Source organism: Pygocentrus nattereri, chromosome 10, assembly GCF_015220715.1.
Source record: "Pygocentrus nattereri isolate fPygNat1 chromosome 10, fPygNat1.pri, whole genome shotgun sequence".
Taxonomy (NCBI): domain Eukaryota; kingdom Metazoa; phylum Chordata; class Actinopteri; order Characiformes; family Serrasalmidae; genus Pygocentrus; species Pygocentrus nattereri.
In genome coordinates, this window is record NC_051220.1 from 27,683,390 (window position 1) to 27,704,275 (window position 20,886).

At 39.9% G+C, this 20,886-nt stretch overlaps 1 protein-coding gene across 5 annotated transcripts; it reads right to left on the reverse strand.

Annotated features, from left to right (window-relative positions):
* Positions 1 to 263: 263 nt before the first annotated feature.
* On the reverse strand, positions 264 to 20,525 carry baz1a (bromodomain adjacent to zinc finger domain, 1A). 5 transcript variants are annotated; one of them, XM_017699807.2, is made up of 28 exons: positions 20,416 to 20,525; positions 19,884 to 20,064; positions 18,559 to 18,837; positions 13,119 to 13,265; positions 12,889 to 12,990; positions 12,326 to 12,413; positions 12,040 to 12,174; positions 11,658 to 11,745; positions 11,347 to 11,513; positions 11,071 to 11,166; positions 10,845 to 10,983; positions 10,553 to 10,699; positions 8,365 to 8,460; positions 7,877 to 8,101; positions 7,515 to 7,680; positions 7,227 to 7,334; positions 6,605 to 6,699; positions 5,121 to 5,660; positions 4,699 to 4,862; positions 4,308 to 4,447; positions 4,001 to 4,149; positions 3,761 to 3,841; positions 3,254 to 3,501; positions 2,958 to 3,157; positions 2,507 to 2,838; positions 1,716 to 1,888; positions 1,353 to 1,440; positions 264 to 1,175 (listed from the first exon to the last, which is right to left on the reverse strand). In XM_017699807.2, the coding sequence occupies exons 2-28, from the start codon at positions 19,994 to 19,996 to the stop codon at positions 1,003 to 1,005; spliced, it is 4,479 nt and encodes a 1,492-aa protein (XP_017555296.1). In that variant the 5' UTR covers positions 19,997 to 20,064; positions 20,416 to 20,525; the 3' UTR covers positions 264 to 1,002. The 5 variants fall into 5 exon arrangements, with proteins under 5 accessions (XP_017555296.1, XP_017555298.1, XP_017555297.1 ...); XM_017699809.2 differs by having other exon boundaries at positions 19,884 to 20,069; XM_017699808.2 differs by lacking the exon at positions 20,416 to 20,525 and adding an exon at positions 20,164 to 20,347.
* Between the last annotated feature and the right edge of the window lie 361 nt (positions 20,526 to 20,886).

Below are 20,886 nucleotides of genomic sequence, written 5' to 3' on the forward strand. Positions count from 1 at the left end.
CAAGTTCTGCACTGTAATGGAGGTGAGCAGTGAGGTTTTATACTGTATTGGAGGTGAGCAGTTGCAGGCTCACTTCACAGGCAAGTTCTATCCTACAGTGTGCCTTTGACAACAGCACCAAATTTATAAAACTGAGGCATCTAAAACACAAGCTTATCTTTTTTCTTATAGTAGCAAAGTTTTTTCCTCCCCTTTTTATTACTACAACTCTGAGTATGGGTTTAAAATTCAAAAAACAAAACAATGTACTTGTCACAACGAACAAAATATTAACAAAGTCAATTTATTTATTTATATAGGAAAAATGTACACAACTGCTGGGAAATAAGCTTAAGAGTCTGAACAAGGAAACCCCTCTTACTAAGGTTTCTACTGTTTGGAAACCAGTGGTGGTAATACATTAAAAAAAACAAACATGGTATACAAACACAGCCTATAAAAACTAAAAAAAACTGTTCATAAATAAAGCAAATTGTCAATTTTCAAATTATATCCAAAACTAAAATAAATAACTAATTAGTCACATGGAAAAGTATTCAGAAAAGAAAGAAGCAGGTTTTGGTTCCTATGTAGTGTTTAACCAAGCTATAGGGACCTGACTGAAAAAATATTTTATTTAACTATTCACAACTACACAAGAGAAATGCTATTTTGCAAGACTTTCCAAATACAACAAAGATTTCATGTTGTGAAAATCTATACAAACAGTAGTCTAGAAATGCAAAGGTATAAATACAAATGCACCATTTAGAAATTATTTTCAAAAACAATGTTCTTCTTGTCCTGAGTCAACGTGGATGGAAAGGACTTTTCAAGAAACAGTGCAAATATTTTTCACAGCACAGGTTTGTCCTGGATCACCTTAGACAACAAATGCTTTTTTTGCATTACTATATTGTTTTAGAAATGCGTTTCATCTTATGTGCATGTTTAACAGAGCGTCTTATTCAAAAATTGTTGCGTCCATCAGTCTGCTGGTGAAAATGAGAAAGAAGTGCTGGTTTAAAGCCTGGGTCGCTTTTGTGGAGGGCTCAAACGGTCAGCCAGGCCAAGCCTCTGCAACTCAGAGTGGAAGAAGGATTGAAGTCTGAGCCCAGCCTTTGCCTCATTGGTATTACGAGGATTGTACTCAAGGCAGTTGGAAAACATCAGCTCCACATCTGCTATATATTCCGCTGTAAAGAAACACAAATGCAGAAGTGAGATGCAAGTGTGGTGGAGCAACTGTTTCCAGTTGAGATGGCAGATGTAGAAATGAGCATTCGGTATGGTTTAGAAAGGTATTCAAATATTGGCTTCTAGCATATCAGTGTAAATTTAGACATGTACACCCAACCAGTCAGATGACTTACATGCAGTTTGGTATACACAGTTGTTCACCTTTTCCCTGATTGTACTCAAAGCAATGGGCTTCTTGATGATATCATAGTAATCAGGTACCTGTAGGGATCAACAATAAAACCAGTGTGTCAACTTTAAAACTCACACACCAAGAAAGCAGAACAGGAAAAGCAACGTACCAGGGTGTGATCAAGAAAGCACAGCACTAACATAAGCATCCTTATGTCTAGAATGCTTTTTGAAATATATTTATATGTATATTAGTCTGAATTCTCTATTTTTTGTACAATATCGTTAGCAAGTAATACAAGTCTGATGTGCATGTACACACCAGCAGGACTGTCTATATTAATGTCAAACTCTGTATGATGTACCTGAGTCCTGGACACCAATTTCATGAAGGGCCAGCTATCCTCATGTCTGACCAGGTCCACAGTGAGCTGTTCACATGCTGACAGCTCATGGACGCCAAGATTTCTTCCTGAGCTCCGACGACTTGAGTTGTTGTTTGGGGCCAGGACCACCTTGGATTTTGGAGAGACCTCTGCTGGCGAAACACAAAAAAAGCAGCTTAAAGGAAGAACAGAAAAATCACGAACTAATACGGCACATAGCACTGGTAACTTTTTAACTTTTTATTCAACACACTTCGAGCAAAAAGAAAAAGAAAGAAAATAGAGTTAACCCCTAAAAATCTCTGACTTAATGCATACTTAACCTTATTCTTAAGTAACTACAGGGACTCAAACTGGTTGAGCTATTCTTAGGTCACTGAATGTGTAATAAAACTTTGGCTGTTTAAGGGGTAAAAACATGTAAGCCTTTTATATAGAAATATGGGCAAATAAATGACTTTCCCAACAGTTTGCTTTTTTAGTTTTGCACTGGAGATGTCAAGCCTAGTGTAGCTAAAAAAATAACAATGAAGTCACCTGAAACTTTTCAAGGTGACAAACGTATTATTTTAGCCTTGTAGGCTGAGGTAAGGGAGGGGGGGGGGGGAGTGATTTTTCTGTAAAAGCATTCCTTTACATAGCCAACAAGAAGTAATCAAAAAGAGTCTTTAGATTTTTTTTGCGTAATTGATTAAACCCAGTCAAGCAAAAGCTTGCCAATTTCTTCAAAACAATACTTCATTTCTTACCATATCACCAGTGTAACTTACCAGAGCTGGGTCTTTTCCTGGAGTCTGTATGGGCTGCAGCAGGGCTGGCCTGAGTATTTGCTTTAGCCGAGGTATCACCAGCGCTCAGTACCTCCAGGCTAAGACGAGCACTAGAACGGTTACCAGCCCGAGGAGGTGGTCTGCCATTAGACACTGGGGTGGCCTTCTTCCCTGAGCTTTTGGAGCCTTTACTGGCAGAGAGGCTCTGCTTGGGTGTGTTCTGCTGGCTACGAGGTGTGGATTGATTTGATTCAGTTTGTTTGGATTTACTACTTGACTTACTACCTTTAGTGGTCTGTAGGGGAAGCTTCACAGCAGTCTTCTTAGAAACACTAGAGAAAAAGTGAAGTATTTATTTAGATGACATTTATATCATGTATTTCTATTATAGTGAATTAACTAATTTGTATGTCACAGATGTATGTCACTAAATAACCCAAAATCAGCCAACCTTTCTTGCTCTTCCTCCTCCTCTTCTTCAGACTCTTCCTCCTCTTCCTCTTCCTCAGACTGTTCTTCCTCTTCCTCAGACTCATCATCATCTTCTAGCTCCTCTTCAGAGTCAATGGAGGACCGCTGGCGAGAGTTTATGCGGTGAGAACGTTGTTTGGGACGGCACTCTGGGCAGAACCAGTCTTCCGTAGGAACAGCCTAGGCAACAACACACATCCATTTAATTCAACAGAAAGATGCTTATGCAATTATAATTCTATATGTAGTAAAAGCATCTGGAAGAGGGAAGCATACCTTCAGTTTAGGACGCACACAATAGATATGATGGCCCCTGTCACAACCATCACACAACAGCATGTTCTCTGCATCTCCCTTCCTGCGGCACACCTTGCAGCGGGCATTCAGGATTGACTTGGCCCAAACCACACTGCGTTCCAGGGTGGACAGATGCAGGAAAATCTGCGAGAGGCTGGAGCAGCCGAGCAGAGATTCCCTCCAGCGCTCCAGCACGGTCTTCACCTGCCGCCCACAGTCACTGCCATCTGCATCACAGGAAACAGATATGGGTAGAGTAAATATTAGCCATTTACTCACCAGATGTTTGTTTGGAAATACATCTTGTAGCATCTATGCAATATTCATTCCTTTTTAGAGTAAGGCTAAACAATCAATCATTCTTAGTAAAGCAAACCTCAGTGTTTCTCATAATACACAAAGTAATCTGGAATTTCTCAAGAGTTAGAATTATAGTAAGTATTGTATGTTGTTAATAACATAAAAGGCATAACATTTGTAACACACCATCCTTCTCACTGGACTGGTCGTCATCTTTCTTCTTCTCTTTTTTCTTAATTTTTTGGTCTTTCTTGTTATCCTCGTCACCTGGTTTGAGAATGATACAACTTGTTACTTTTTTTTCCCAAAATGCAATTTCCATTGCACAGCATTGCCGGTGACTGTTGTGCAAAATATCTACTGATCCAACCCATGGAACCAAGGCTACCCTCCCTCAGAGTAATATTAGTTAGCAAGCTGTCTTACCCAGTGGAGCTTTGAGGAATTTGCGTTCAATGCCCTGCTCGATCTGAGCCAGGGCTTGTGCAAGGTAGTGCACATTGTTGTTGACAGGCTGGGGTGTGCTGGCACTGGTGGAGGCTGCACTCTGGCTTTCACTCTTTAACTCCTGCAGCCTGGACAACATACAGACACAAGCTCTAAGATCAGATGAAGTGTACTAAATACAGGAAATACTGGCTGACCATGTGTTGTGTGCAAGTAGTATTTGTCTTCATGCTTTCAACAAGCACTCCGTTTCTGGTTTGGTTCCACTGTTCTAAGCCACATTTACCTGTCTTTGACTCTGATGTGGCTCTCGTCTATTTCCATGGCCTCCTCCTCACCACTGAGTACTCCGTTCTTAGCATCAGAAACCAGTAGCTCATAGTTGCCACTTTCCAGTGCTGATCTCCAGCCACTTCTTTCCATTATCTGATAATTAGAGCAGTGGACAGAACTGAATAGCATCGTTCATCATTCACTTTTATTAATATCAGACTGTAGTCACATTAAGTAAAGACTCAAACTACTTAGGTCTGTATAGATTTGGTAAAGCAAAATTAAAGCCACTAAAATTAAGCCACTTCCAAATAAATTTTTTCATCCTTCCAGACAAATATTTTCCTCCTTAATGAGAATAGTCTATAACGGTAGATCATCTCAGAGGCAATAGGCCAGCATACCTTTACTGCACCCAGAGTTCCCTGATAAATGCGGTCCTCAATGTCCAACAGCAGATCCCTTAGGCGATTCTCCATGTGATGATCAGCAGGTGCACTGCTTTCAGGGGCAGGAGGTCCATTTTTAGACTTCACAGTGCTGCCTTTGGTCTCTGTCAGTACTTTATCTGTAAAATTACATCACAAATAATCAATCAGATCAGAGATTCATTAATAACCTTTTTGCACAGACTGTATACTTATTTTTGCATCCTTTGCCACACTGCTACTACACAAACAGTAATTTATTCCAGTCCTATCCAAAAACAGACTTAAGGCCCACATTTTGAGACATTGTGCTGTCCACCATTGTGCTGGTGAATTTTATACAGAACCTGCCTTACTTCTAAACCTGAATGCATAAATGTGCTTTTATTGTAATATACCTGTTTGGTGGTAGCGCTCTGCAGCGCTACTGCTGAGCATTTGAACAATGCGTTCTTTCTCCTGCATAAGAGCCTCTTTGAGGGTGCTCTCGCGGTGTCCTCGTGGATTAAGAGACTCAATCAGCTGCTCCAACTCAGCAGGTGTGCTGTAGAAAGCCCACCGATTAGGCCGGTTCACAGGGGGAGAGTTGCTCTGACATGGACTGGGCTCTTCTATCAGCTCCTCAGTCTTAGTAGGGCTCTGGACAGAAGAGATCTCTTCTGTTTTGGGTTCAGGAGCAGGACGGGGCTCCAGCATGTCCTCAGTTAGGCCGAAAAAGTCATCCTCAACAAAAAGTGCTCCGCCAGAAGGGAATAGCCAGTAGCGGCGGTAGAGGCGGTCACGTCCCAGTGGAAGGATGTAAGTGCAGGCTGCAGCTTTATGGATCCGTTCCAGAAGCTCCTTCTCTTTCAGCTGCTGCTGCTGGAGCTCATCTGGGCTCAGGCCATCCTTCACCTCCTCCTCATTAGTCTGCTTCTCTTTTGAAGTGCTGCTCTTAGCTAAAGAGTAAATAACACAAGCCATGTTTCCATATGTGCACAACAATCTGATAAAGGAATAGCTAACCAAACATGGTGGCATAGTCGCCACCAATTATGATGCCATCTGCATAGTTGTCTGGTGGCTACTTGCTTTCATCAACTATTAGCAACATCAGCTTCTGCATTGAATGAATGCATCCTTTAATACTGATTAAGCCTTGGGTACCCTACACAACGTTTAACGTCTTAACAGATTATAAAAAGACCGGGCACCTCATACAATCCGTTTTTTGGAGATAATTTTGGGGCGACTGATATTGGGGAACTGAAATCACTGAATTCACACATCCCCCTGTTACAAGGAGACCCAAATAAACAAAAGTGGAACTGCTTGCTGCTGTTTTCTCTTTCATCTGTGCTGACACCATAAAGAAGTAGGTAAACAAGTGAGGTCATGGATTGGTAAGTGTGGTATTTATTTTTCTTTATTTTTTAGAGTTTACACTACATCACGCTCAGAGTTGGGTCAACAAAATCAAACGTGGTTGATGTACTCTGGTCTGAAACACAATCGGGAGGCAAACTACTACTCTCTCTCCAACTCTCTACTCTTTCTAACCCTAAAATCTGCAGACTAGAGCCAACTAGCATAGACTCAGCCATAGTGAGAATAGTAACCCCAGCTTTACACAGTTTAAACGTTTTGCAAGCAAAACTAGTAAGATTCTCAAAAAGAACAGTCAAATGGTGTACCACTAATTTTAGAAAAAACAGTGCAACACAAAGAAGGCACACAGATCAAAGGATTGCATGTATTTGACAATTGTAAACAAAGAAAAATCTTTCAGAAGTTATCAAAAACAATTATACAAAACAATGAATAAACCTTTAAAGACCAGTATGACAAGGGATTAACAGGCTGAAAAACAAGGTGAAAGTTACACGTTGGGATCTTCAAATACCTTTTTTAGATTTGCCTTGTACATGCTCCCCTTCATCCTCTGTCTGCTGGTCAGCATGACCCTCCTGACTTTCTGTACTAGTGTCCAATTCCTCTCTGCAAAGAGTGAACATTACAGAGTCTCAAGTAGAGCTTGACATAAATTTGGTGTGCCGATATGAGCTAACTGCTGATAAATCTGTTTTGGCCCATAAATGCCAAAAAAAAAAAAAAAAAAAAAAAAAAAAAAAAAAAAAAAAAAACCCAAAGAGATGTAAGAAAGTTCCTTCAACCATGTTATGAGTTGTTGTTGCATAATCTGTCCATTAGAGGGCACTCACTCTGCAACCTGTTAGCAACGTGTATGGAACATAAAGTACAATCAGCTGACCCAAGAAGAGTCGAGTGGAGTAACTATTACGGAGGGTTCTTCTATGCTCTGCAACCCTTTTTAGAAAGCACCATATACAACAAATCAACCTGAAGAACCATGGAACGTTTTACACATATTACTATTATCAAAAGTAATATATTTTGTTGTGCTTCTCCTTAAATAGCCACACAAAAATCTCTAATTATTGGTAATTTCTTTAACAAGTTGCTTCATTGTGTGGTCTTGGTCTATGACTCCATTATCATCTTACCCTGCTACATGCGTGCCATTCCTTGCTTCCTCTTCTTTGAGTTTCTCATGCTTTTCTTTTAGTTTCAGTTCTTGCTCTCGCAGCTTCTCCTCCTTTCTCTTTCGAACTCTGTAGGTATAACAAAGTATTTATAAGCAAATATTTTTCAAGTTTCCACCACCGTTCATTCTTTTAGTTTCATTTATGCCAAAAGCAAATACAAGTTCCTCATGATGGACAGACAGTGTGAATAGATTTTGAATGGTGAGAAGCTACTCCGTGTATATCGGTCGCAGAAAGTGACGATACCTGTTAGCAGCCTCCTCCCTCTCTCTGCGGTGCTGTTCTGCTTTGATCTCACGGAGCTCCATCTTGGCTGCTCTCTGCTCGTCAGCACAGTCCTCAATGAAATCTCTTGTGGAGACCAGAGTCAGCAGCTTCCCACACAGAGCATGCATGATTTTCAGTTTCTCACCTGTCATTGCATTCACACCATTAGAAGCTTGTCATTGAAAATTGTCCACTCAGATAATAAACACAAATGTTTGCTGATAAAGCAGTTCTTAAGTGAACACTCAACTATAGGAGAAACACAGTAGTGCTCAGTTAGCAGTGTTAGAAAAGACTAGAGTTAAAGAGCATTAGTTGTGAGCATTAGTGTAAGCACCCACCAGGCAGCAGATCATAAACAGCAGTGCAGGAGAGCTTCTTGAGCAGGCCAGGGTTAGAGAGACGCAGCTCCACACAGGGGTCATCTGTCGAGGCAAAACCCCCTTGTTTTTGGTAGCGGAATTTTGCATTGGTGGAGATGCATTCTGCCCCTGAGGCCAGAATGTGCAGTCTTAGGATCTCAGAGAGAGTACAGCTATCCAGATCTAGCTGTTTAAGACTGCAGCCTGTAAAAAGATGTTAGAAAAAAATTCTATTTGAACTTTTAATTCACAAATTTAATTAATTTATTAAAGGCAATCATTTACATATATTTACTAAGCATATAGCATCTTTATACTGATGAAAGAAACACTGAGAAAACTAAATTTTAAAAACTCATTCTCTTGAAATTATGGAATATCTTTTGCATCCATGTTTGCCAATGGCAAAAAAGCTTGCTGTATTCTCTCTTTTAAGGGTTCCATTTTCCTCAGTAATGTTTTCTCACCCTGATGGAGCTGAGGCCAGGCAGCAGCCAATGAAGCTACAGCACTGATGGCAGACTGTGTAGGGTCAACATCATCCTCCAACGCTTCGCTCAGATCTGACAAGACACAGAAAAAGTTAGTCTCAACCTGGAGAACACTGTTAGAAAGGCGTTAGCCTTAGGGGTGCATCAATACCATTTTTTCCCCCAGACACAATACAAGCATACATGTAGATACTGAGTCCAATACCATAATGAGTAACCTACTTAGAACTAAGTGGTTGTTCGAGTAAATCAGTGTGATGTACCTTAACATTCAAATCATTAAAATCTAAAGGTATGTTATTTTATTTAAGGCTTTTGAGTAGCACTGCAGGGGAGAAGAGCAAGTTTTGTTCCATGTCAGAAAAGCCCTAATGCACTGGTATAGTTTTGCTCCTCATCTGTATCTTTTAACATCAGTATCTGAAGCATAGTTACAGCAGGAATCACAACCGAGGCCAATGCAACCAAGGCCAATGCATCCGAGGAGCTTACATGTGGAGTTTTACGTCTTGATTGAGTCTTCTGTTTGGCTGGTTAAGCTGCAGTTGAATGTCCCCTAAAGCCAGACATATACTGTGTGTAGAAATCTTTTCTTTAGTGAGTCACTGTACATTTGAATAAACCATTGTGTACAAACAAAGCCTACGATCTACATACTCACACTGTACAAACACTTGGTCCATGCTACGTGGAAGCCCCTACAGACAGCTGTCTAGAAACACTCAATAAAGCTGTTTCATTACAAAACAACCTAAACAAGGCAGCAATGTACACTGTAGACCAATACAGCCTCTCTAACAGCCTATTTTACAAATCACCTTAACATTTATACCTTGCTATTCTAGTCAAAGCGTAAAGTTGGCACAAATGGACTACAGAAGCAAATGTTGACTTATTCCACCTATTTAGCTGGTCTATGTGTCTCCACCTGTGTTGGGAAAATGGTTGCGATTGTGTGTTTAAACATTGCAGCTTGGTATATTCCTGTCAGGAATACACCATCATTTTTAGTCTGTTTTTAAAGTGACCACTGACTTTGTGTTCGACTGTTACAGAGTCACTACTTCACTGCTTTTGTTTATTAGGGTGGCAGCAAACACTCTGTGTACATCACATTAGCATCAGCTGGTATCGGAACGTTGGTATAGATACATATTTATGAGTACAAGTAAACACGCACAGTATCGGCCCAATACCCGATACAGGAATATCAGTATCAATGCATCCTAGTTACCCTACAAACACAGGGCTGGGGAGCATGTCTTGACATGAGTGATCTTTTTTGTCATAGTTACACTTTGCATACAGCACAAGCAAAGAAATTACCTAGGCTAGTAGGCATTCTCTTGATATTTTTATCAAATGCTACATTTACATTACCAGATTGACGTGGCACAAATTGAGTACCTAGATCTGATGTCAGGGCTGTGTGGAAACACAAATCTGATCTTTTCAAATATGACCTGAAGTTCTCTCATGGGGTCCTATATCAGATACATATTCGATTCTTAATACAAACAAGCAGATCAGAATTCTTATGCTTCCCCCACCATTTATGGCATTTGGCAGATTTTTTTTTTTTTTTTTGGACACATGTAGATGAAGCTAGCGTTAGGAGTCTTGCCCAATCAGGGGACTAAACCCCAGTCTAGAAGAAGAAGAATAGGTATACTACATAGAAGAATAGGTATATCATGTATTGGCATAGTCAGCATAAATACAGGCACCTACAAGAGGCACTAGATGCTGCATCCTCCAACTGCAGTCTGCTGCAGGATTAGACACTTTGAAAACAAGAATACTGCTGAATCATTCCCATTGGCTACTGGATTTCATTAGCTCGTGTAAGTGCCAAACAAAATGAATATCAATGAAAATGTGGTTGATATTATTGAGCCAATGTAGAATAGTTTTAACCTTCGAAAGTTAACCATGCATTATACAGAACCCATTATTACCACCATTATCACTAATGTCTCAAGAATTTAATGCATTTTAGTAAATGTCTATGACAAACTACTGACTCTTAATTTTAATAAAAACATGTGTGCTAGCCAGCATTCATCTGGGGTGTGTGTGTGATATCTTTTTCATGTACATTTATTATTATTATTAATAATTATTGTTGTTAATTTTATAGTATTGTATCATAACATGCTCTGACCTTTGGTGTCTGCCTCAGCCACCTGCTCCTTTGCCACCTCCTCCTGCTCCTCAACCTGTGCCTGAAAAATGGCAGACAAGAAGAAGAAGAGCAGCTCGCATAGTGGCCCCTCTGGATCACAGCCCACCAAAGCCTCCTCCAGAACCTCTGTCATCATCAGAACACAGAACTTATTAATGGACCTGGGAGAAGTCTTAAGAGTGCTGTAAAATATTCAGAAGCATTGCCGTTTGAGTTTCAGTCCCTTTCTCAAAAGACAATTTGATCACTGTATGCTGTGTATTCCTCTCACCTAGAGTAATACCATCAGGAAATTCATCCTTCAGGTCAAAGATATCTCCAAATGCCTTCAGGAATTCCAGCACCATCAGTGCATCTCCAAATAGATCAGGAGGCAGACGCGTCTTCACTGGTAGTGGGTTTGGTAGCTCCTGCACACAACACACACACAGATCAATCACTATAATCATACAAAGACTTACTGACATGTAGTCACTAAGAGAGAAGAGCACTCCTACCCTGAGATCATCACACTCCATGTCCTCTCGAGGTTTACTCCACAACTTCAGCCGTTCAGCATATTTCTTCTTCTCTTCCTTTAGCTTTTCTCGTTCCTGAGTAAGTCAACGACAAACACAGTGCATAGAGTGCAAAATAACACTTGGCAAGAACATACTACATGAAGTGTGCTGTAATCCACAGTAAAGTACTGTAGTAATTTACGTAAATTTTAGTAAAATCCCAATCAAAGTGCTCTCCGTTAATCTCTCAGAGGACAGGGCTACTGAACTCACCCTCTCCTTCTCCACCTTCATTCGTTCCTTCTCTTCTTTTCTCTTCTGTCTCTCCTCCTCAACAATTCTCTTGAGCTCTTCTTTCCTTCTTTCTCTATCCTCCTTTTCCTTCTTTTTGGCTTCCAGTATATCCTCTCTCTCCCTCTTTAATTTTGATTTTTCATGTGCTGAGGAATCAAAAAATCATGAAAACATTCAAGCCTGCAGTACACAAAGACTGTCCAACTTTTGGTAACTAAAATAACTGTATATTTCAAATGACATTTATGATTTTACATAATACAAGAACATATTAAGCATCTTTGGGTTACCCATTGCCAACATTTCCTCTTTTTGTTGCATCAGTCTTAACTTCTCTTCTGCAGCTCGCATCACGTTTGGCCCCTCAACATAACTCATCTGAATGTAAAAGAATGCAGCATCTATTAAAGACACTCAGAAGTCCCTGGTTTAAATGATTTGCTTCCAACTCCCAGAATTTATAACACACTGCACTCTTATCTCAGTTGTCTGAGTTCTGTCAGTTTTTGCTATAAATTATTTTTCTTTGAAAATGTTCTTGGCATAATGGCCCTCATGTGTGGGCACATGGCATGACCACTTTAAAGTGAAATCAGACCAGTCGGGGACGAGCTTCCCCAAGTTATCCTTGTGCCAAAATCTTAATTAACATCTACAGAACAAAGCACCCACCTCCCCAGGAGATGTAATGTTGGGACGGCGACCTCTGCCCTTGCTAGGAGGACTGAAGGCAAAGGCTGGAGGCTCATCTGGGAAGAACTGAGAAAAACTTTGTTCCGACAGCTTGTATTTTGCAACTGTTGACGGCTATGAATAAATAAATAAAAAATAAAAAACACATCAGCATAAGCTTTTGAATATCCCATGATGACTACAAGTGACAGATCTATGTATAACAAACAGTGATATAGCAGCCAATTAAAATTAGCTCACACTGGAAGAGATTAAAAAGGCATACTTTCAGTCTGACGGTCCCATGCATTAGTTCACAGTGCTGTTTAAGGAGCAGTTTCAGTCGGTCTCGGGAAAACACATTCTTCTTACGACTACAGCAGAGAGCCAATAAGAAAGAACTGCATTAGGGTTTCACTAATGATATTCAATTAATTACCATTGAATGTAAGCTGTACAAAGTACATTGTCAAGTAAGGTAAACAATGTAGGTTGACAAGAGCAATTACAGCTTCATGGTGACTAGTGTATGGATAATTTTGAGGGATAAGTTCTTTTAGAAATTCTTTTAAAACATCATGGCAAAAACCACGACGAGTGTTTGGTTGCTCTAAACAGATTGTAACATTTTCATTACACATCAACTATATTATTTATCACAGTCAACATTTTATAATGGTGTGCTAATATCTATACAGTATGTTTACAAGTAGTTTAGTTCTCAAACATATCATGATTGGGGCATTTCTAGTCCAAACACTGAACCTACAGAAGAACTGTTCAACCTCTCATTTTATTTAAACTGCTTTCACTTTATAAACTATCGAACAAAAATATAAAACAACTCACCACAACTGACCAGCTTTTACAAGTACAGCCTCACAGTCTTCTGACTTCACAGGCTGAATCTTATACTTAAATGAGGATGGGCTGAGGGGCTTCTTCCTGCTTCTGTAAAACAAAGGACAAGAAACTGATCTCAGCCAAACCATAAATTACATGTGTAAAATAACTGAAAGAGACATTCAAGGGCATCTGAATTTAAAAAAAAAAAAAAAAAAAAAAAAAAAAGAACTCACCCACTGGTGGTCTTGGGTGAAGTGACTGTGCTCTCATCATCACTGTCACTGATGACAATGGAATCCCCCTCCATCCGGTGTTTGACATGACCATTAACTGTCCCATTGGAATGAGGAGGAATAACCTCTAAGATCTTGTAGGGATGTCTGTGAAACATTATATATGAAAAAGCTGAACTAAACAGAGAATCTGCATTTTTAATAATACATTTGACATAACCAAAAACTGCAACTGAAACTAGAGACACCAGAAACACAAAGCTAACTATCTTCCAGCATATTTCTATAAACTACTGCCATTTTCATGCTGTTTGCCCAATGAAGGGCTTGTTCATTCGTTAATCAATCAGTTGTGTTGGGACCTAATAAACTTTCCTGAAGTGTCTGGGGCTTTTGTACTCATTTTTATTTTTGTCCAAAAACAACTTTGAACTATATTTTAAAAAAAAAAAAACCTTTTTAAAAAAGTTAAATTTGACACAAGTGTGCATCTTAAATGGACTTATATCCTACATTCTTCCCCTCACAACAAACAGGCAGTTTTTGAAGCTTAGTTTGCATATCTGGACTGTAAGGATTGGACAGTGAACAGTACATTTTGATGCATGTTCAAATACAATACTTTTTGCCACATAGTTTTATGTTCACTGGTTAGAGTAATATTTGAAAAATAAAAATAGGAATATTCTCAGATAAATATGATTGCCATCCCAAATCCCACCCCCCCACCCCACACACACACAGCAGGAGACATAAAATATGATGAAATAAAACAATCCTTTTTTTTTTTAAATCACTAATAATCAAGTATTCTGCTGAAAAACATAGATCCTTCAGCATATGGCAATGTCAAGTAACCATGAACTGCTTAATGAGTAGAAGAATGTCACCCATCATATTGTGGCCATTTCATGAATGTTTTAACTTTTTTGTTGTATAACAATGAACATATCAGAACACAGTACTGTTTAATCCAAAAACTGTTGCTTTATATATACACTTTTTGCTCACCTCCCTGAGTCTTATTTAGCACCAACGTAAAAGCACCCCTCTTACCATGCTGGGGCTGAATCTCAAATGGCTCCCTACTCCCTACATAGTGCAAGGAACAGCACAAAATATACACCAAGTTGCCAAAAGTTTTTGCTCGTCTGCCTTCACACGCATATGAACTTGAGTGACATCCCATTCTTAATCCTTAGGGTTTAATATGATGTCGGCCCATCCTTTGCAGCTATAACAGCTTCAACTCTTCTGGGGAAGGCTTTCCAGAAGGTTTAGGAGTGTGTTTATGGGAAATTTTGACCGTTCTTCCAGAAGCGTATTTGTGAGTTCAGACACTGATGTTGGAAGAGAAGGCCTGGCTTGCAGTCTCTGCTCTAATTCATCCCAAAGGTATCGAGCTGAGGTCAAGACTCTGTGTAGGCCAGTCAAGTTCTTCCACACCAAAATCGTTCATCAATGTCTTTATGGACCTTGCTTTGTGCACTGGTGTGTAGTAATGTTGGAACAAGAAGGGGCCATCCCCAAACTGTTCCCACAAAGTTGGGAGCATGAAACGATCCAAAATCTTTTGGTCTGCTGAAGCATTAAGAAAGGCATTACCTTTCACTGTAAGGGGCTGAACCCAACTCCTGAAAAACAACCCCACACCATAACCCCCCCCCCCCCCCCCCCCCCCATCAAACTTTAAGATTAAGAGACCCTTATTAGTCCCACAACGGGGAAATTCCACCTCTGCATTTAACCCATCCGTGAAGTGAACCACCACATACACTCTAGGGGCAGTGACATGCGCTGACCCCGCTCTGTCATTTTACGTGGCCTCTCACTTCATGGCAGAGTTACTGTTGTTCCCAATCACTTCCACACTGTTATAATACCACTGACAGTTGACTGTGGAATATTTAGCAGTGAGGAAATTTCACGACTGGACTGCATCCTATCATGGTACCACTCTGCAATTAAGTCACTTAATTAAAACAATCGGGGGTCCATGCAAGCAGCATGAGTGTCAAAGATTATAGTTTATCATAGTTTACCATGTATTTCATAATGGCTTCTAACGTGGCTCAGCCAATCGGTTTTTAGAACCAGAACTATTCATTTTAAAATAATGGGTTAATTATGAGCATCTAACTTTTCATGGGTAAATATTGACACTGTCTGCACACTGATTTTTCTATCCTTTCTCGGATTTATGATTAGAAACAGGTGTGCAGGGCTTTCAATATACCTTATGGAAAAAAAGTCCATTCAGACAAAATTAGAAATGCATGTACGCATCACTTGGTATTCTACATATGATTTCCTATAATGGCCCCTGGTCTCTTTTCAAAAGTTCAATCACATGACTTTAATCAGTGCATACTAATGAATCTATGGCCTACAGACTATACAAAGACAAAACAAAACAAAAACAGTCAACTGTCCTAAATGTCAATGATAACCATAAACATAGCCTGGATGTCAGAAAGGAACCCATGCAAAAAAAAGTATATTTGATCAACTGCAAAGCCAACCAACAAGCACCACCAGTGTGTCAGACACACCCCAGTATCCCTAAAAGTCTCCCCAGCCATCTCTAAAAAGGCTCCCCTCCTCTCCCCTGCTGGGACTCCGTGTTGCTGCATGTCTGGCTGCCGCTGCGCAGGCCATGATGATGTGATGTCTGAGACAACTCCTTATGCTAGGCCAGCCTATCAGAGTGCCTTGTTTAGCTCCACCCACACTCTGGTTATCTCCAAATGGCAAAGTCAGCTTGTGATGGCTGCCTCTATCCTCTCTGACAACTGAGGACAGCTTAGTACTTCAGAAGCTCTATTGGCTACACTAGGCATACTGTTTTCATTGTGCAATATACGCCTTTTCAAACTGTCAAAAGTACGGAGAGTAGGGCTGAGCGGACTGAGCTGGACTTTTTCTCAGAAGACCAGCATATCCATGTTTCCTGGCCTGAAGCCTGAACATCATACATATTGCACTGAACTGTCAGTTAGCTGTGGTTGCGTTGTCATGTACACAAGACACGGGTGTTTGGTTGCTTCCGATTGGTCTAAATCTACAACCAGATCACATGCTCCATGATATTAGGTTAACCCATTTTAACAATTCTGACACTTATACAGGCTATAATTAAAACTGTAGCTTTTGCAATTTGAAAAATCAATCACTCAGGTCAGTGTGGAGGCATCACATACATTAAAAATAAAAAAGACTTTTGTGCAGAACAGACTGAGAATCCAAATGCATCTCAAGCTAATTTTTTTTTAAACACAAATAATTGTTTATTTTTTTCCCCACATTTCTATGGACTTTCAAACGCATAGTACCTTAATATGCCACAAAAGTTCTGATTATTAACGATCTAGTAAGTCTTCTCTTTTCAAACATATAAAATATACATTTTCAATTCAGTCATAAAACCATGGTGATGAGGGCATGCGGAATGCTAATACTAAGAGAAATTAAAACACAATGTGTGTAGTCTTATGTTCTTCCCATGCCATGAAACCACCTACAATTTGTAATAAGAAGAAAAGTTCACTGACTGAGAAAAGTCTGATTTGACAGAATATGGGAGCAAACAGTAATTCCTTGTTTATTTTTACATACTGCCACTGTAAGCAGAGCAGACATGGAACCTAACATGGTAACAACAAGTGAAGGCCAGTTCTTTTCTACAGCAGACAGAGAGACAATAGAAGTTGCAGACTACTCATACGTAATGACGTCACGTGGACAGTCACATCACTAACCAAGAGCACGGACAACTAAAAAGCTGAAATGATAATCTAACTTGAAACTTAACCTTTTTACTTTGAGTCTTGTTAATATTAACAGACTAGATCTTTTGTCACAAGCAAAGCCACCACATGATTCTATTAACCTCTTTACGTGCCTTGGCCCGCCGGCGGGCCAGAAATGTGTCATAATTAATGTTTGCCAGTGTTTATGCATAATTATAGGGTCAATATAGACACCCAATATGTCATATGAAACCTCTGCTTGCCAGCTATCTAGCCAGTTTAGCTGTATTTCCTTTCAGAAAATAACCATTTTGGGCGAAATATACCTTGTTAGCAAAAGTTTTATTAAAAAATAAGCTTAATATTTTTTATATTTGCGGTTTTTATAAATCCATATTTGATCCAATGCGGGCATGTTATACATCATTCAAACCGTCTGGCTCTCCGGATTATGATGCGATGATCCGTTTTACTGTACGACGTAGGGTTTCCGAATTAGAGCCAAAAGAGTGTGGCGCTTCAAACAGGAGATTTTTTTTTGCGAAAACTCAGCCTTAGTGCGTAACGACCCCTGCCCTCGCCGAAATACGTCACACGCCATCAGCTTACAGTTTCTCTTACCTGTCCTTCTTGGCTTCAAAATGACACCTCACCCGTGTATTTCCGGTAATGCATTCGGTAATAATCCTCTTTTATGTGCAAAGAGTGCTTGTAAAAAACAGAAGGCAAAAATTGTTTATGTCTAATTTAAACCCAAATTAAAATATGTTCTCCTTGGGCTATCGCTTTCAAACTCACGCTGAGAATCTCCCCTTTCCAACGACATGTCAATCAAACCTGTCGACCAACCAGGTGTCACGTTAGGCGGACGTGCAACAGGGGAGGCGGGATATAACCCGGAAGATTAGCGCCAAGTGCGCAGCAGGCACGGTAAACACAGCTTATTTGGCTTTTATAATACAGTTGAAATTGTTGTTATAACAAAATTTTGTCAAATAATGTAAAGAAATACACCATAGGATGTTGCCATCAAGAGTAGGTAATACATAAACACTTTTTTCCTGCAAAAATTGTTAGAAATTTTTTTTTTTTTTCCAATTTGGAGAGGTTGTGGTCCTTTGGAGACTTCAAAGGGACACTTGGAGAAATGTACACAGAAATGTATGTACACTATCTACTCTAGAGTGAATAACTTCTGATCAGTGAGGGTAATCAGTTTAAAATTTTAAATTGGTAAAAATTTGACCCCAAGGGGCAAAATATGGAACTGCAAAAACATTTCATGGACATGACCGCTTCAGTTTATGGTCCCTAAAATCTAAAACAAAAAAGGAAATTTTGAAAAGCACCTTGTTTTGTTCTTTTATTTTTTACCATATTTTGGCCATTATAGTTTAATTTCAATAATTTCAAGTGTTTTCAATTAATTTTGTAAAGGCTTTTGAGTAATAATACTTCTTAAAATTGCCTCTGGATTATATAATATTTGAGTAAAAAGCATTAATATTTGGGTATGTCATTTCAGGCGAAAATTGGCAAAAATAGGCTTGGAGTTTAAGAGGTTAAAGACCAATTATACACATACATGTATGTATGTACGTACGTACGTACGTACGTACGTATGTATGTAGGTGCACATATGTATGTGTGTGTGCACATGTATGCGTGTTAAATATCTGTGACGCATTTACCTGGCACCGGAGCGACTCACAAGATCCACCATCTCCCCGGGAAAGAAACGCTCTTTCACAAAAGCATAGATGTCATCGCATATCTCATGCAGGCGTGCACGGTGGGTGAGAGCAGTCAAGTGCAAGAGAGGGAGCATCAATGTAGTAGGAAAGTTCTGAAGATTAAGCTTGGCCTTCTTCTCACTATCCAGGGCTTCCTGGTAAGTCAGACCCGGCTTGCCTGTCACTGCACAGCTCCACACCAAACTGTTACAAAGGATGGTCCTCTCAAAGAATTCACTGTAAGAAGAACATTTCAAGACCCATTCTGTCAGTAACTACCAAAGGGCTTAAAAAATACAAACAAACAAACAAACAAACAAACAAAAAAAAAACATACAGACGTCGGTTCACATTAACCATTGCTCTTCTGCCCATTAATGTCAAAACTGAACTCCATGGTACTCTTTAATTGCCTGTACTATACTGTAAAGAATGTATTCGTAATTAAAAATTAGATCAGATCATGGTCACAACACAGTATGATGACCCAAAATCACCATTTCCAGTTACATAGTGTGCATCTGTTTATAATCGGTGTTCATGACTTCAATACAAACATGCACTGGATGAGTTCTCGTCGTTTAGTTTTCTTGGCGTGCAGTAAACGCCTTTGTCATCCCCAGTTTTCTACGTCTTATCTTGTAACACTTTGTCAAGTTACATAGGAATGAAACACCAACAGTACAGAGGGCATTAGAGGGGTCTTATCATCTTGCTAATTACCATCCAACAATAGCTGCTACCACGTTTCTAGCTGAACATCCTGTGAGCGTCGAGAACTTAACTACACACTTCAGAACAAAACAATGAACATGCTTTTAAACTTGGTCAACTCCGTTAAGCATTAGTGCTAAAACACAACTGACCCCTATATAAAAAAAAAAACAAGGAGGGAAATTTTACATTTTACAGCAGCTTTGAGGAGTATGGTGCTAACTAGCACAAGGGCCTAGCGAGCTAAAGCTAGCGCGAGTTCATCCGTCCGGGCAACTCACACCTGCCACTTCGTAAGGCTTATAAATCCACACACAGCAGCGAAATAAACCCCGATTTATTTCAGTACTTTAAAAAGCACATTTAAACTAAGTACTTAGCTGTTAACACCATATTAAACAAGAATAGTTAGTCAACTCAATGAAAACAAAAACTTTGCAGGACGTCCCCGGGCTGTCACTCTGTTGTCTGACTTCGAAACAGTTTGATGCCGTTAGCTAACCTAGCTAGCTAACTTACGGCTAACGTCCTATTAAGTTCAAATGGAGCAGAAGTTGAAAGTCACTCACTCGTAGGTTCTGAATATCTCGTGAGTCACTTTACAAAGGAAAACTTCTTCGTCTGGCTTGAGATCAGCAGGAGGTTTCTGTCGGACGAAGGGCTTTTTGTGAAGAAGCGGCATCTTTCTTTATCTCGGTGCCTGTGCTGCTGCTGCTGCTGCTGTGCCGCTGTTGGTGGTGGCGGAGCGTCCTATACTTTCAAAAAAAGGGAGGGAAACAGAAAGTAAGAAATGTTTAATTTTGAGCCTTCGTGCGATACGGATAGACCCGTTTACATTCTCACACGAACCATCCAGAGCTGACGATGTGAAAAGGGTTAAAAATAAAAGCGCCAAACTACGAGAATTTTCAAGAGGAAATCCAGCCTTTGTTAATGACACACGCTTCCCACTCCCGGTCTCTCACACACACAGTGTGACGTTAAACCCAACCCACATGAAAATGTGCTCTCAATGAGAGCGTGTGTCGGCTGTAACCGACTGGAAAGATATAATTCACAGAAAACAACAACGCCCCCAGAACACTGTCGCACAGAAGACACCTTTATCCGTTGTATAATGAAGATAAGTAGTCCGTTTGTGGGGCAAAAAAGAGAGAACTCAAGTCCTGCCCCACTTCTCCGAGCGGGCTGAGCGTGTTGACAAGTTTTGATCCGTTCTAGTTCGGTTACAGACAAGGAAGGGTGTGGGAGGAGCTTATGAGATAATCCTGTTCTCCTATTGGTTATTCATACTATCACTCACATGGTCATGGCCAATGGTGATGACTGGAGATGTGGGATAAGAGACTTTATCATAGCGCTTCACCTATTGTGTTATCTGTCTTACCGGTAGGGTGAGACGGAAAAAAGACTGCTGCATGGCTGTTTGAGTGACAGGAGCCAATCAAATGTACCTGTCATAATTACTGTAAAGATGCTTAGATCATTTATCACCACTCTATTAAGAACTATTATAATATGGTCACTAAGACATGCGACTTTATCAATGATTTTTAACCAGGGTGTTTAATT

Bases quoted from the DNA above. Each gene is read 5' to 3' on its own strand.
- baz1a (XM_017699807.2), bottom strand. From the start codon at position 19,996: ATGCCGCTTCTTCACAAAAAGCCCTTCGTCCGACAGAAACCTCCTGCT. The intron at 7,681-7,876 runs GTGGGTGCTTAC...ATGCAATGACAG, and splicing joins TGTTTATGATCTGCTGCCTG to GTGAGAAACTGAAAATCATG. The intron at 4,448-4,698 runs GTATGCTGGCCT...TCTAATTATCAG, and splicing joins GAACTCTGGGTGCAGTAAAG to ATAATGGAAAGAAGTGGCTG.